Raw genomic sequence first — 12,728 nt, forward strand, 5'->3', positions numbered from 1 at the left:
TCAACCCGGCATTCACATGAAAAGCTTTGGCGTTATTACCATTGGCAGATACATATCCGCATTTCCATTCCCCATCCCCGCGTCGCCGCCCTCCCCTCCCCCCGCCTTTTTGCGCTGCCTCTGTCGCACGACGAGTTGCATCATGCTCCCCTCCTTGATGCGCTGGCAGCCCCGTCGTCCATCCATGCCTCCTCCCCTCCCAGTTTGCTCCCGCAGCCCGCAAGGTACTTTGGGCCTCGCACTCGTCGTCCGACCTATTGTGCACTATTCGTGTGCTCAGAGCAGTACTGTACTCCAGAGAGAGGGTCAAGTGTGTCTCCAAACTGCCCGAGGACACACGGCAAGACAGGGCACTCCTCCGCCCTCGGCACGGCGTGGCGACGGCCAACTTCTCAGGTTCAGTGTAGGCGGCAGCGTCCAGCATCGCATCCCCAGACCCATCCACGGCCACGGCCAGTAAGAACGATGCTGGACAAAAGTATAAAGGATAAAATGATTGGCATCGACCAGGAAATCGGCCCGGCCGCGCTTATTCCGTCGACGACCTTCCTTGTCCTGCAATGCTGCGTTGGCCAACGCATCAAAAGTGGTCCGTGTGCAGTAGCCAGTCCAGCCTCGCCAGCACACCAAGGGCCGTCTGTCACTCATCACTCATCACTTCGTCTTAAATTCCTGCCACCACGCCCGCCCGGCCCTTTTTCTTCCCTCCCGTCCCTTTAGCCCATGTACAAGAGCAAACGCCGTCGCCTCGCCCTCGGCCGTCACCATGGTGGCCTCGCGGGCCGGCTGCACACTACGAGACGCGGCCTCTGCCACCACATCTTCAACCCAATCCCGACATCCATTGCCTACTTGATCTCTGTTACGCCGCCCCGTCCTCCTGCTTGCTGCAGGCCAATTTCGTCTCCGCCTCCCCTCGCCACACAGCAACCGAGACCATGTCCCAATGGCCCGAATAAAATTCCAAACCCGGCTACACACAAACACAACGAGAAACCAGCATGTGAGAACAGGAAGCAAACGTCTCGACACGACACTAGGAAATCAGACGGCAATTGTCTCAACGGCCTGCTGCCTACTCCCGCGCGGCCACCTCGCTATGCTCCAACCGCCGAAAAGAAAAAAGACCAGTCCAAGGCGTCGCCCGGAACCGAGAACCATGGCCACATGGTGTGCGTCTTCGTGAATTCGTGAGAACAAGTTATTTATATTCACCGTCGTCAAAAGCATCTCCGGCACACCAGTCCCGCAGGCGTCCGACGGGGCTGCGACTAGGGAGACTCTGCTGGTGTATCCATGCAGCAAAAGGCCTACTCGCGGCCGATCCTTTCCTCGTCGTCTCGTCGTCGTCGTGAGCTCATGGCCGCGTCGTCTTCGTCGTCGTCGTCATCGTCATCAGGAGGGACAAACGTCGAGCCCTGTCCTTGCCAGAGGGATGCCTCAACGCCCGGCCCACTTCACCAGAAACTGCACCACGGCATCCAGGTTCGTCTCCTCCTTGGCGCTGATGCCGTAGCAGCACACCTCGCGCCCCTGGATGCTCTTCAGGTCCAGCTCGTCAATCAGCTCGTCCACAGACAGCTTCTGCGGCAGGTCAGACTTGTTGCCCAGGACAAGGAGCGGGATCCCGCCTAGCGACGGATAGCCCATGAGCGAGTGGAGTTCATCTTTGGCTTGTGGGATCAGCGCTACGTCGGCAATGTCTACGATAAAGACAATGGCGTTGACGCCCCGACAATACCTCTCCCACATCGATCGAAACCGCGGCTGACCACCGATGTCCCAGCACTTTAGCGAAACGTGGCCCCGTTGGACACGCTTCATGTTGAATCCGACAGTGGGAATGGAGCTACAAGCATCGTGGCAGTCAGCTCGACGTCTTGGTCCCTCAACCGGGAGTGTCCGCACGATGGACGTTTCGGGGTTGACAAGCGCGATCGCCCGGGGGGCATGCTCACTCGAGGGTAAATTCGCCGCCCTAGAGAGGCAGACGGGCGTTAGCCGAGAGCTGAGCAAAAGGCCGGAAGAGCTGAACCTACCGCCAACACGCGCAGCAGCGAAGTCTTTCCGGCATTTTGCAGCCCGACCAATGTGACTTCCATCTCCATCGCCCTGGTGGTTGGCACGTCAGCATATGCCGCGGACACGTCTCGCACGGCGGACTAAGACGAGGTCGTGGGGAGCACGAGGGCGGTGGGAGAAGAGGCCGAGGGATCCGGGCCGCGACGAATTGCGGCTTCGGCTGCCGACTCACCAAAAAACCCGCAATAACCAATCATATACCCTTCGGAAAAGTCCAGCCATGTTGCGATCGAAGGGTAGCTATGGTCCGAACAGGACGAGTGTTGCGCGAGGCGGGGCACTGGAAGACGGCGAGAGCAGAAGCGGCGAAACGAGCTCTGTCGATAAGGAAACGGCGACGCTGGATTTTAAAGACGAAAACGGGATGCGTGTTTGCGCGATGCATTCATTGATCAAAAACAGGCATTGAAATACTGGCGAGTGCGTGCTGGGTCCAAGCAAAGGGCAAACAAGTTGCTGTTTCGGAAGCTGCTGGCGACAGCGGGGCACCACAGCGCGCGCGAGAAGTGAGCCCGTCGGCCACTCGGGGAGCGCAGTTGGAACACGGATCGTCTGGGGCGTCGAGGTGCTGCTGCGCGGCGTTGAGTAGAGAGGAGGAGGCGGCGGCGGCGGAGGAGGAGGAGGAGAGAGGAGAGAGGAGAAGCTGTCGTCGCGGGGAGGGCCACCGGAGCAGTGCGGCAACGGACGGAGCAAAAGGTGGTAGGGCGGGAAGAGGCGACGCTGGCTTGGGGGTGGACAAGACCCCACCCGAAGACGGGATGGCGGGGACCAGGGCCAAGCAAGCAGGCAAGCTTGGGGCGGGGACGGAGACGACCCGTGCCTCGAAGAGGAGCGTAGCGTCGCCAACGTCGATGGCGCGTGCAGCCTCGACTCGGCAGGTAGGCGAACTTTGTGGTGCAAGGTGGGCAAGCAAGGTAGCGTGCCCGACAGGGCCTCTGTCACCGGCCCAGATGGAGTTCAGAGGGCGAGAGAGAGGCCGAGCGACCTTTTTTTTTTCGAGTCACCAGACCCTACCACCCAGTGAAGGTCAACCGCTGCGCCCAGATGTAGCGTCTCATCCGTTTGCCGAACAAGGGTGGTGATCAACAGGCAGCGGCCGGGGGGCTGGTCGTTTTTACCCTTTGGCGACGAAGACGGTCGATGTCGCGGCTAGGAACTGTACAGGGAGTGCAGCGTGCGTTTGGGCGAGTTGCAGCGCTGCATGTACCGTACCGATGTACGTGTGAGCAGGCAGCTTGACCGGGTCTGGGCGTAAATGCAGCAGGTGATGGTGGCGGTGGAGGAGGTGGTGATGGCGGTTCGGGAATGATGAATGATGCAGTGCCTAGCAGCAGCTGGCGGACGACCGAGAGGAGCAGACCGGGCCACGGGAGACGCTGTCTTGGATGATGGATGCTGGAGTAGTTCTGCCGGGAGCAGCCGGAAGAGAGAGGCGGGCGATGGAAGAAAAGAGCTGGAAGGTGACCTACCATGGACGTATACCGCCGTGCCCTAAACAATATGTACCTTGTGCCTCGTCAGGGCTGCCTGTGCCTGGAGGTAAAGAGTCAGTTGGGTGCCTTTGCCCTCGCAGGTTGCCGCACCTCCTCACCCTACACCCCCCCGCCCTCCCCCCTCTCTACTTGTTGGTCCCTACCGAGTACTCAAGGCACAAACGACCACAGCTGCCTCTACTTGGTGTGGCCGAGACGGGCAGCAACGACGTCAAGCCTCTCTCCATCCCGACCTGTGTCAGAGTCCAAAGCCGTCTTCCCACCTCTTATTCCCTACCAGGGCTTACGTCGGTCGATTCCTTGCTTGCCTGCTCTTGGGCAGCCAACGGGCGTGGGAACCGATGGTGGGAGCTGCCATTGATCGACGCTGGATGGCATGAAACAGCTTCTGCAGACGCAACAACAGGACGGAGTGTCTTTGCTTCGTCGACGACATGCCCGAGTGGACAACCTCTCCAGTCAGCCCGGCGAGCCTTGACGTAACCCAGGGGATCGATGATTGGGCTTGGTCAGGCTCGAATCTCAGCCAGGCCTCTGGGGGGGTGACTAGCCATGCTTTGCACCTACAGTCTTCACGGATGTACATACGTCTGGGTGCATGGCTAGTTCCTCAAAGCATGGCGCCTTTCCGCCTGGACAGACGCTGTCAAAGCCAGCTTGCTAGCTCACATCATTTACCCGACGTGTCTTCGGATTTCACCCGTCGATAAGAGGCTCTCTCGCTCTGCGTGGCAGCAGAGCATGTCATAGACCTGCACGGCCAGGCGAGCCTTCAACAGACAGACAGGCAGCGACGAGGAACCGGAAGACGGACAGATAGACAACAAGAGACATGGTCGAGAATGCTTGGCATGCGGAAGGCGCTGCGGGTTGGCTGGACAGACGCACGACGTGCCTCGTGCGAACCAGCATCTGCGGTTGGCCAGAGTCTACCTGGGGAACCGGATGAGCCGCCGTCACGGGGGAGGGCTAGATGCAGCACATGTTGGTGTGCCAGAGGCGGGGGATGCGCGAATCCATGATATGCCATGTTGGGGGTGCCAGTCGAGCCAACACCCAAGACAGCGACCCCCACGAACAAACGTCTGCCAATGCCGCGACGTTGAAAAGGAACGCCGGCTGCCTGCTAACTGATCTGACCTGACGACCTGGGAGAAGCGTGCATGCGGGTAGCGTCGTCGGGCTTCGTTGGGCGCCCATGGCGTCCAGGCGGCCGCCAGCCAAGGCGACCTTCATCCTTCCTCGAGCCCTCGAAGCTGCGCTCGGCCATCGAGGCCGCGACGAGAACTCTCAAGTCGTGCGTGCACACATGCCCTCCCCGTCCATGTGTATATATGTATGCACAGGCGCGCATCCATGCATGAGACGTCTCTGGCTGCTGCAGAAGTCGTCCCGAACGGGCGGCGGTGACAGTCGTTAGGATGCCTCGACCCCAACGGCGTCGAAACAGGCCTTATGCAAGCCGGAAGGCAGCAAGTCGCTTACGCAGCCCTCCATGGACCGGACTGGCGAGGCCGTTGAATGCCTCCAGACTTTGCGCCCAGCCCATGCTGCTGCACGCTCGATGCTGTGCGTCCCACGGCGATAGCGCTGATGTAACGCGCCCCGACGGCAATGCTCTCCAGGGCATCGCGGCACTGGGACACCGGACTGAGACATGGCATGGGGTTCGTCGTCGGCGAGCCCATTGGCCCTTTGCTTTTCTCCCTCTCTGTCGCCGGAAGAACCGACAAGGAGGAGTTCGGAGTTGTACAAAGAGCGCGGCATCTGCGAACCCCGCCATCCGCCATCCGCCAAGCTAACACGGCTTATCGATAACAGAGCAAAGTCATGTGACACCTTTATCGGCAACTTTTTTTTTCATGGCGATAACGATGAGCCTTTGGCATTTCCGGATAGCCTCAATTTTTGTACTCGCTATCAAGAAGCTTTTGGGTGGCGCGCACTCCTCACGGTCCCGTAATCGAGTCTCGGCTGCCGAGCCCGTAACTCGAATCATTGTGATCCCTCGCTCGTCATCCACAGGCCAACAGCGGAGGCACCCCCCGCTGTAGCCAGCCGTTTGGCCGCATCATGACGCCTTCCGCAACGGAGACGCAATGGAGCCATGAATACGACACGCTTCGTCGCCAAAGCTTGTTCCAGAATCCTCCGGCCGACCACACCGCCTATCCCGCCCTTCAACTAGCCGTCGACCCGCACATCGAGTCTTTCAACGGCATCTTTCGCGACGATGGCAAGCCCGGCTTGCTTGCGCATGGCCTCGTGGACATTGGCTCCAAGATCTTCCTAGACGGCGACGACAGCACCGGGCCCGACGGACGGAATCGGCTGAGCATACGGGTCAAGGATGTGACCTTGCAAAAGCCGCAGGTCCCGCCCTCCAACAAGCTGGCTCGCAACAGAGACATACTGCCCGCCGAGTGCAGAGAACGCCATGTCACATACAGAGGAAAGTTGTCGGCAACGTTTGAGTACACCATCAACGGCGGCGACCCGATGGAGTTTACGCGAGACTTGGGGCAGGTGCCCGTCATGGTAAAAGTACAGAATATGGTTGCGACTCTTGGACCACGTCACATATTGCTAACCGTCCACGACAGTCTAATCGCTGCCACCTGGAAAACAACTCCCCCGAACTGCTCGTCCAGCGCAAGGAAGAGTCCGAGGAGCTGGGCGGCTACTTCATCGTCAACGGCATTGAGAAAATCACCCGCCTGCTGCAGATGAACAAGAGAAACTTCCCCATGGCGATCACTCGGCCGAGCTTTGTGAACCGTGGCCCCGGATACACGCCCTACGGTATAATCGTTCGCTCTGTCCGGCCGGATGAAACGTCGCAGACCAACGTGCTGCACTACCTTCACGACGGGAACATCACGTTCCGCTTCTCCTGGCGGAAAAACGAATACCTCGTGCCCGTCCTGATGATCCTCAGGGCCCTGGTGGAGACGAATGATCGTGAGATCTTTGAGGGAGTCATTGGCCCCATGGGCTGCAAGTCGACGGGCAATACGTTCCTGACGGACCGAGTCGAGCTGCTGCTGAGAACATACAAGAGCTATCGCCTGTACGGCAAGGCGGAGACGCGCGCTTTCTTGGGATCAAAGTTCCGAATCGTCCTGGGCGTGCCGGAAACCTTGTCGGATTACGACGTGGGCACCGAGTTTCTGCGGAAGATTGCCCTGGTTCACCTTGGCAACATCAACGTGACGGCGGAGCAGGACAATGACAAGTTCCGCATGCTGCTCTTCATGATTCGAAAGCTGTACGCGCTGGCTGATGGCGAATGCGCCGTCGACAACCCGGATGCCGTGCAGAACCAGGAAATCCTGCTGGGCGGGTTTTTGTACAGCCAAATCCTCAAGGAGAGGCTGGACGAGTTCCTCGGCGTCAATGTCCGCGCGTCTCTGCGAGACTACTTCCGCAGGAACCCGACGGTACGTTTCACGTCCGAGGACTTTCGCCGAGAGTTTCCCTCTGGGATTTTCAGAAAGGCCAACGAGAACATTGGAAACGCTCTCGAGTACTTCCTCTCCACCGGCAACATGCAAAGCCCCTCGGGGCTGGACCTGCAGCAGACGGCCGGCTTCACTGTTGTCGCCGAGAAGCTCAACTTCTTGCGCTTCATCAGCCACTTCCGCATGGTTCATCGCGGCGCCTTTTTCGCCCAGCTCAAGACGACGGCGGTGCGAAAGCTGCTGCCAGAGTCGTGGGGCTTCCTGTGCCCCGTCCACACGCCCGACGGTTCGCCCTGCGGGCTGCTGAATCATCTGGCACACAAGTGCAAGATCATGACGGATTCGATCGACGTCTCTCGGCTGCCGGCCCTGGCCACGGAACTGGGCATTGTGCCCACGTCGTCTGCTTCGACCGACGAAAGCGTCGTCGTCATGCTGGACGGCAAGATCCTCGGCTACTGCAGCCCCAAAGAGACTCGACGCATCGCCGACTGCTTCCGCCACTGGAAGGTCGAGGGGACGCACGGCGTGCCGCTGCACCTGGAGATTGGATATGTGCCGCCCTCCAATGGCGGATCGTACCCCGGCCTGTACATGGCGTCGGGCCCGTCGAGAATGGTGCGGCCGACGACTTATCTGCCCCTGCAAAAGGAAGACTACGTCGGCTCCTTCGAGCAGCCCTACATGTCGATAGCGGTTGTGCCGCAGGAGATTGAGTCGGGCCAGTCGACGCACGTCGAGGTCTCCCCGACCAACATACTGTCCATCCTCGCCAACATGACCCCTTTTTCCGACTTCAACCAATCCCCGCGAAACATGTACCAATGCCAGATGGGCAAGCAGTCGATGGGGACGCCGGGCGCGGCCATGCGGTACCGGACCGACAACAAGTCGTACAGGCTGCAGACGGGACAGACGCCGATTGTGCGGGCTCCCCTGCACAACGCGTACGGCTTCGACAACTTCCCCAACGGCATGAATGCCGTCGTGGCCGTCATCTCGTACACCGGGTACGACATGGACGACGCCATGATCATCAACAAGTCGGCGCACGAGAGGGGCTTCGGGCACGGCACCATCTACAAGACCAAGAAGATCAGCCTCAAGGACGACTCGAGGATCAAGGTGACCAAGAGCGTGACCAAGGCCTTTGGCTTCGCGCCGCACAGCTATGTCAGCGCGTCCTACCAAGGAATGCTGGACGACGACGGCCTGCCACACGTCGGCCGGCTAATGCAGGACGGCGATGTCATCTGCGCGTGGCACACGGTCACGACCGACTACAACGGGAACCTGGTCAACCTCGACGGCGTCACCCACTACGAAAAGTACAAGGACCAGGAGACGGGCTTCGTCGAAGAGGTTCGGCTGATTGGGGCCGAGACGGGATCCGAGCCCCTGCAGACCATCTCGGTCAAGTTTCGCGTCCCCCGTTCGCCCGTCATCGGCGACAAGTTTTCGTCGCGCCACGGGCAAAAGGGTGTTTGCTCGCAAAAGTGGCCTGCCGTGGACATGCCCTTTTCCGAGTCGGGCATCCAGCCCGACGTCATCATCAACCCGCACGCCTTTCCGTCGCGAATGACGATTGGCATGTTTGTTGAGTCGCTGGCGGGCAAGGCCGGCGCGCTGCACGGGCTGGCCCAAGACTCGACGCCGTTCAAGTTTGACGAGCAGAACACGGCGGCAGACTACTTTGGGCACCAGCTGATGAAGGCCGGCTACAGCTACCACGGCAACGAGCCCATGTACTCGGGCATCACGGGAGAGGAGCTGGGGGCCGACATCTACATCGGCGTCGTGTACTACCAGCGACTCAGGCACATGGTCAACGACAAGTACCAGGTGCGGACGACGGGCCCGGTGGTGCCGACGACGGGCCAGCCGATCAAGGGCAGGAAGAGGGGCGGCGGCATCCGCGTGGGCGAGATGGAGCGGGACGCGCTGCTCGCGCACGGGACCGCGTTTCTGCTGCAGGACCGGCTGCTCAACTGCTCCGACTACACGCGGTCGTGGATCTGCCGGCGGTGCGGGTCGTTTTTGTCGGTGCAGCCGACGGTGTCGCAGTTTGCGCCGAGCAAGAAAAAGGCGCCGAGCATGGTGCGGTGCCGCGGCTGCGCCGTCCGGCTGGACGAGCGCGAGGGCGTGGACCTGACGGAGGTGCAGGGCGAGATCTGGGAGGACGGGCAGGGCGTCTGCTGGGTCGGGGGCGACGAGACGACGCAGGTGGTGATTCCCGGGGCGCTCAAGTTCCTCGACGTCGAGCTGGCGGCCATGGGGGTCAAGCTCAAGTACCGGGTGAGCAGGGGGGACGAGCCTCGCAAGGGGCCGCTGCGGCCGATGGCGCGGCCGAGTGCCATCCAGGCGTGAGCGTGCGGACGAGGTGGAGAGGAGAAGAGGAGAGGATGGCTGGGGAGGGGGGGGGGCGTATGTATATGCTCACACATCATTGGACACATACACACGGGCATAGGCGTCGGCAAAGGACGAGGCATGGGGAAGCTGTGGAGTCGTGGCTCGACCGAGGGTCCAGGGGTGTTGGGTTGCGCTGTATCTTGCATCGTGGGGCGCATCACGCCCTGATGAACGGACAGGGCTCTGGTTAATGATTTACTTTTCATGGAATCTGGGTGCCTTTATTGTCTGTGGATGGCCTTGCTTCAGGGACTCATTATACGACCATCCTGCACGTCATCGCTGGGGGGCTTATGCCACGAGCCACCACGTAGGAAACCCCTTTGATGTACAGAACTAAAAGGGGCGATTATAAAAATGCTGGGTTATATACAGTTTTCGCAGCTCCCTGGACCAAGCTCAGGGAGGGCGGCTGTCCAGCGCAGCACAGCCACATCGTCTTCTCTCCTCGGAGCCCAGCCCCCCCCCAGACCGGGGAATTACCTCTTATTAGGCCGGCTACCAAACATCTTTATCCTCCGCGCATCCCGGGCATCGAGATGGACGGCGCTGCTGCTGCGCCGCGCATTGCCACCGCCTCCGTCAGCGCCGCTCTTGGCAGCCTTGATGTCTCCGCAGTCCGGGCGCTTCAGCTCGGCGGAGAAGGTGTCGGCAGCCCAGATGAGGACGCCGTTGGTCCAGCCGAAGCCCTCGACGACCTCGTACTCGCCGCCGCCGCCGGCCACGTTGGTCGAGTTGTCGGCGTACTTTTCAAACATGATGCCCGTGTCGGCGTCGGTCAGCCCCGGCAGCTTGGGCGTCTCCGAGGTGAAGCCGCCCGTGGCGTACCAGGTGCAAAAGGTCGAGTCGAGGTAGCGCTGGGCCAGCTTGACGGCCAGGGCGTGCACGTCGCGGTGGGCCTGCTGCTCGTCGGCGCCGCCGGCCGGAGCGGGGCCCGAGGGCTCCGGCCCCGGGGCCGTGTTGAGCAGCCCCTGCATGAGCGGGTGCATGAGGGGCGGCCACACGTTGGGCTGGTCCCACTGCTGGGCCGTCTGGTAGTTTGTGGCCGGGATGCCGCCGGCGCGCGCGTCGAGGTAGCGCGCGACGCGGGCGTAGGCCCTCTTGACGGCCGACGGCTTCTTGAGGTCCTCGCGCGCGGCGCCGAGCCAGAAGGGGAACAGCTGCGCGGCGTGGAAGAGCACCTGGTAGCCCTCGGGCGCGCCCGTCTTGTCCTCGGCGGCGGCGTCGTCGTCGACGGGCACGTAGACGTCGTGGGCGCGCGACGTCAGGTTGTAGTCGAAGTAGGTGAAGAGCGTCTCGTTCCACAGCAGCGCGTGCATGGCCTCGCTGCGGCGCGCGGCTCGGCCGTCCCAGTCGCCGGCGGCCGAGCCGTTGCCCCTCTGGCGGAAGAAGCCGGCAATGGCGCGCTCGTTTGCGTAGAGAATCGAGTTGAGGCACACGGGCACCACGTTGCGGCCGTTGAGCGAGCGCAGCGGGAAGTAGTCGTCGCGCGCCGAGTCCTGCGGGCGCGACAGCCAGCGCGACGAGAAGTCCCAGCCCGACTCGGCGGCCGTGGCCAGGTTGGCGTAGAGCTCGGCGCGCTGGGCGTCGTCGAGGGGCGCCGTCTCGTTGAAGACGCTGCCCGAGGTGGCGGAGAAGTACGACGCGTTGTTCGCCATCTGGTAGTCCTCGCGGAACGACTCCGGCCGCGGCTGCGTGTTCTCGACGGCGTAGCGCGAGAGGGTGTAGTTCTTGCCGCAGGGGCCGGCGATGTCGACGGAGCGGTTCCGGGCCCAGAAGTCGTGCTCGCGCACGAGCAGCGGCAGGGCGCGGTCGAGGATGGCGGCGTCGCCCGTGTGTTCCATGTAGATGCGCACCATCTGCGTCAGCATGGGCGGCTGCGAGCGGTTGAGGTAGTAGACACGGGCGCCGTTAGGGATCAGGCCGAAGCGCTCCACCAAGTCGAGGAAGTTATCAATCGTGTTGCGCGCAATCTCGGTGAAGGCCCCGCGCGTGCGCAGCAGGCCCTCGAGAATCCAGTACGAATCCCAGTAGTAGGGCTCGCGGAAGCGGCCGCCGGCCACGACAAAGGTGTGGTTGATGGGGATGAAGCTGCTCGGGCACTGGCCCCCGTCTGCGGCGGAGCAGTTGCCCGTCGAGGGCGAGTAAGAGCGCGTCAGGTCGGGCCAGATGTCAATGACCTTGCCGACGAACTCGCGGATGACGGTGTCCGAGAGGTTGTTGAGGAAGAGGGGATCCGTCTTGAGCTGGTCGCGCGGCACGGGGGACAGCTCGCCGCCGGCCTGGCCAAAGTGCTGGTTGAGGAAGTCGTGCAGGGCCGAGTCGTTTTTCACGGGCTTGGCAAGCTTGGCAAAGGCGTCTTGGATCTCCTGGAGCGACTTTGTGGCGGGCCTGGCAGAGATATGTCAGTCTTGTTGCTGTTGTTGTTACACGGCCCTTCGCTTCCTCGCGAGGTGGGTGTGTAAGCTTACATGTCGACAAAGGTCTTGGAGTCTGCAAACGGCTGGGCCAGCTCAATCTCCTGGAGGATGTCGCCGTGGCAGTAGATGGGCGAGTCGCACGGGGCGACGACGGAGCCGTTTGTGAAGAGGGCCGAGACGCCCGCCGGGCCCAAGGCCGTGACGGCGGCGACGACGACATGTCTCAGGGACGCCATGGTCGGCCGGGGGGAGGGGGGGGGGGATGCGTTTTTCCGTCTCGTCAGCTCTCCGGCGCCCCGCGTGGCTTTTGAAAATAGCAAGTAAGGCGTGTTTGTGTGTATGAGTCGTGTTCCCGGGAGAAGAGGAGGGACAGGGGAGGGAGGGATAGCTTGACGCGGCAAGGACGATGACCAGCTTGAGAGGAAGGAGGAGACAGGCGTGAAGAACAAGAGAAGGAAGGGGCGAAGAGAGAGGTGAAATAGCTGGGCTCTTAAGAGCGGACGGACAGGCCGGGTTCATCAGGTAGAGAGGAGGAAGTAAAAGTGAGGCAGGCTACCGACCGGAACAGCATTGGGGCCAAACGAACGCGGTGCGCTACCTAATTAGTACCCATTCTATAGTTTATTCGTATTATTATTACCATTACCCACACTGCCCACCACCTCGTCCCATATGGCCAAGGCTCCTGGGGGCAGGGGAGAAGAAAGAGTTGGTTGCACGGGTCCGCCACGCCGGAGCTGACGGACGAGGCTGACGGACCCGTCCAGGAGACAAATGTTTCCATCCACGACGAGTATTTCCTTTGTTTTCATTCTCAGTCACCTAGTGTCACGTACTCGGTCTGCAGCACAGCTGTCTCA

At 61.4% G+C, this 12,728-nt stretch overlaps 3 protein-coding genes across 3 annotated transcripts; 1 reads left to right on the forward strand and 2 right to left on the reverse strand.

The window, feature by feature from the left end:
- Nucleotides 1-1,440: 1,440 nt before the first annotated feature.
- On the reverse strand, nt 1,441-2,304 carry HRG_05989 (ADP-ribosylation factor family domain-containing protein; the record flags this gene model as incomplete). The annotated part of the gene is made up of 4 exons (XM_044864460.1): nt 1,441-1,849; nt 1,959-1,978; nt 2,040-2,112; nt 2,255-2,304. 4 exons carry the CDS (start codon nt 2,302-2,304, stop codon nt 1,441-1,443), a joined length of 552 nt encoding a protein of 183 aa, XP_044720992.1.
- Nucleotides 2,305-5,648: 3,344 nt separating this feature from the next.
- HRG_05990 (RNA polymerase rpb2) lies at nt 5,649-9,403 on the forward strand (the record flags this gene model as incomplete). Its single annotated transcript, XM_044864461.1, has 5 exons — nt 5,649-5,948; nt 6,000-6,119; nt 6,179-7,264; nt 7,361-8,878; nt 8,927-9,403. 5 exons carry the CDS (start codon nt 5,649-5,651, stop codon nt 9,401-9,403), a joined length of 3,501 nt encoding a protein of 1,166 aa, XP_044720993.1.
- Nucleotides 9,404-9,927: 524 nt separating this feature from the next.
- On the reverse strand, nt 9,928-12,104 carry HRG_05991 (trehalase domain-containing protein; the record flags this gene model as incomplete). The annotated part of the gene is made up of 2 exons (XM_044864462.1): nt 9,928-11,839; nt 11,920-12,104. 2 exons carry the CDS (start codon nt 12,102-12,104, stop codon nt 9,928-9,930), a joined length of 2,097 nt encoding a protein of 698 aa, XP_044720994.1.
- Between the last annotated feature and the right edge of the window lie 624 nt (nt 12,105-12,728).

The sequence above is a fragment of the Hirsutella rhossiliensis genome (assembly GCF_020360975.1).
Source record: "Hirsutella rhossiliensis strain HR02 chromosome Unknown scaffold00005, whole genome shotgun sequence".
NCBI classification, from domain to species: Eukaryota; Fungi; Ascomycota; class Sordariomycetes; order Hypocreales; family Ophiocordycipitaceae; genus Hirsutella; species Hirsutella rhossiliensis.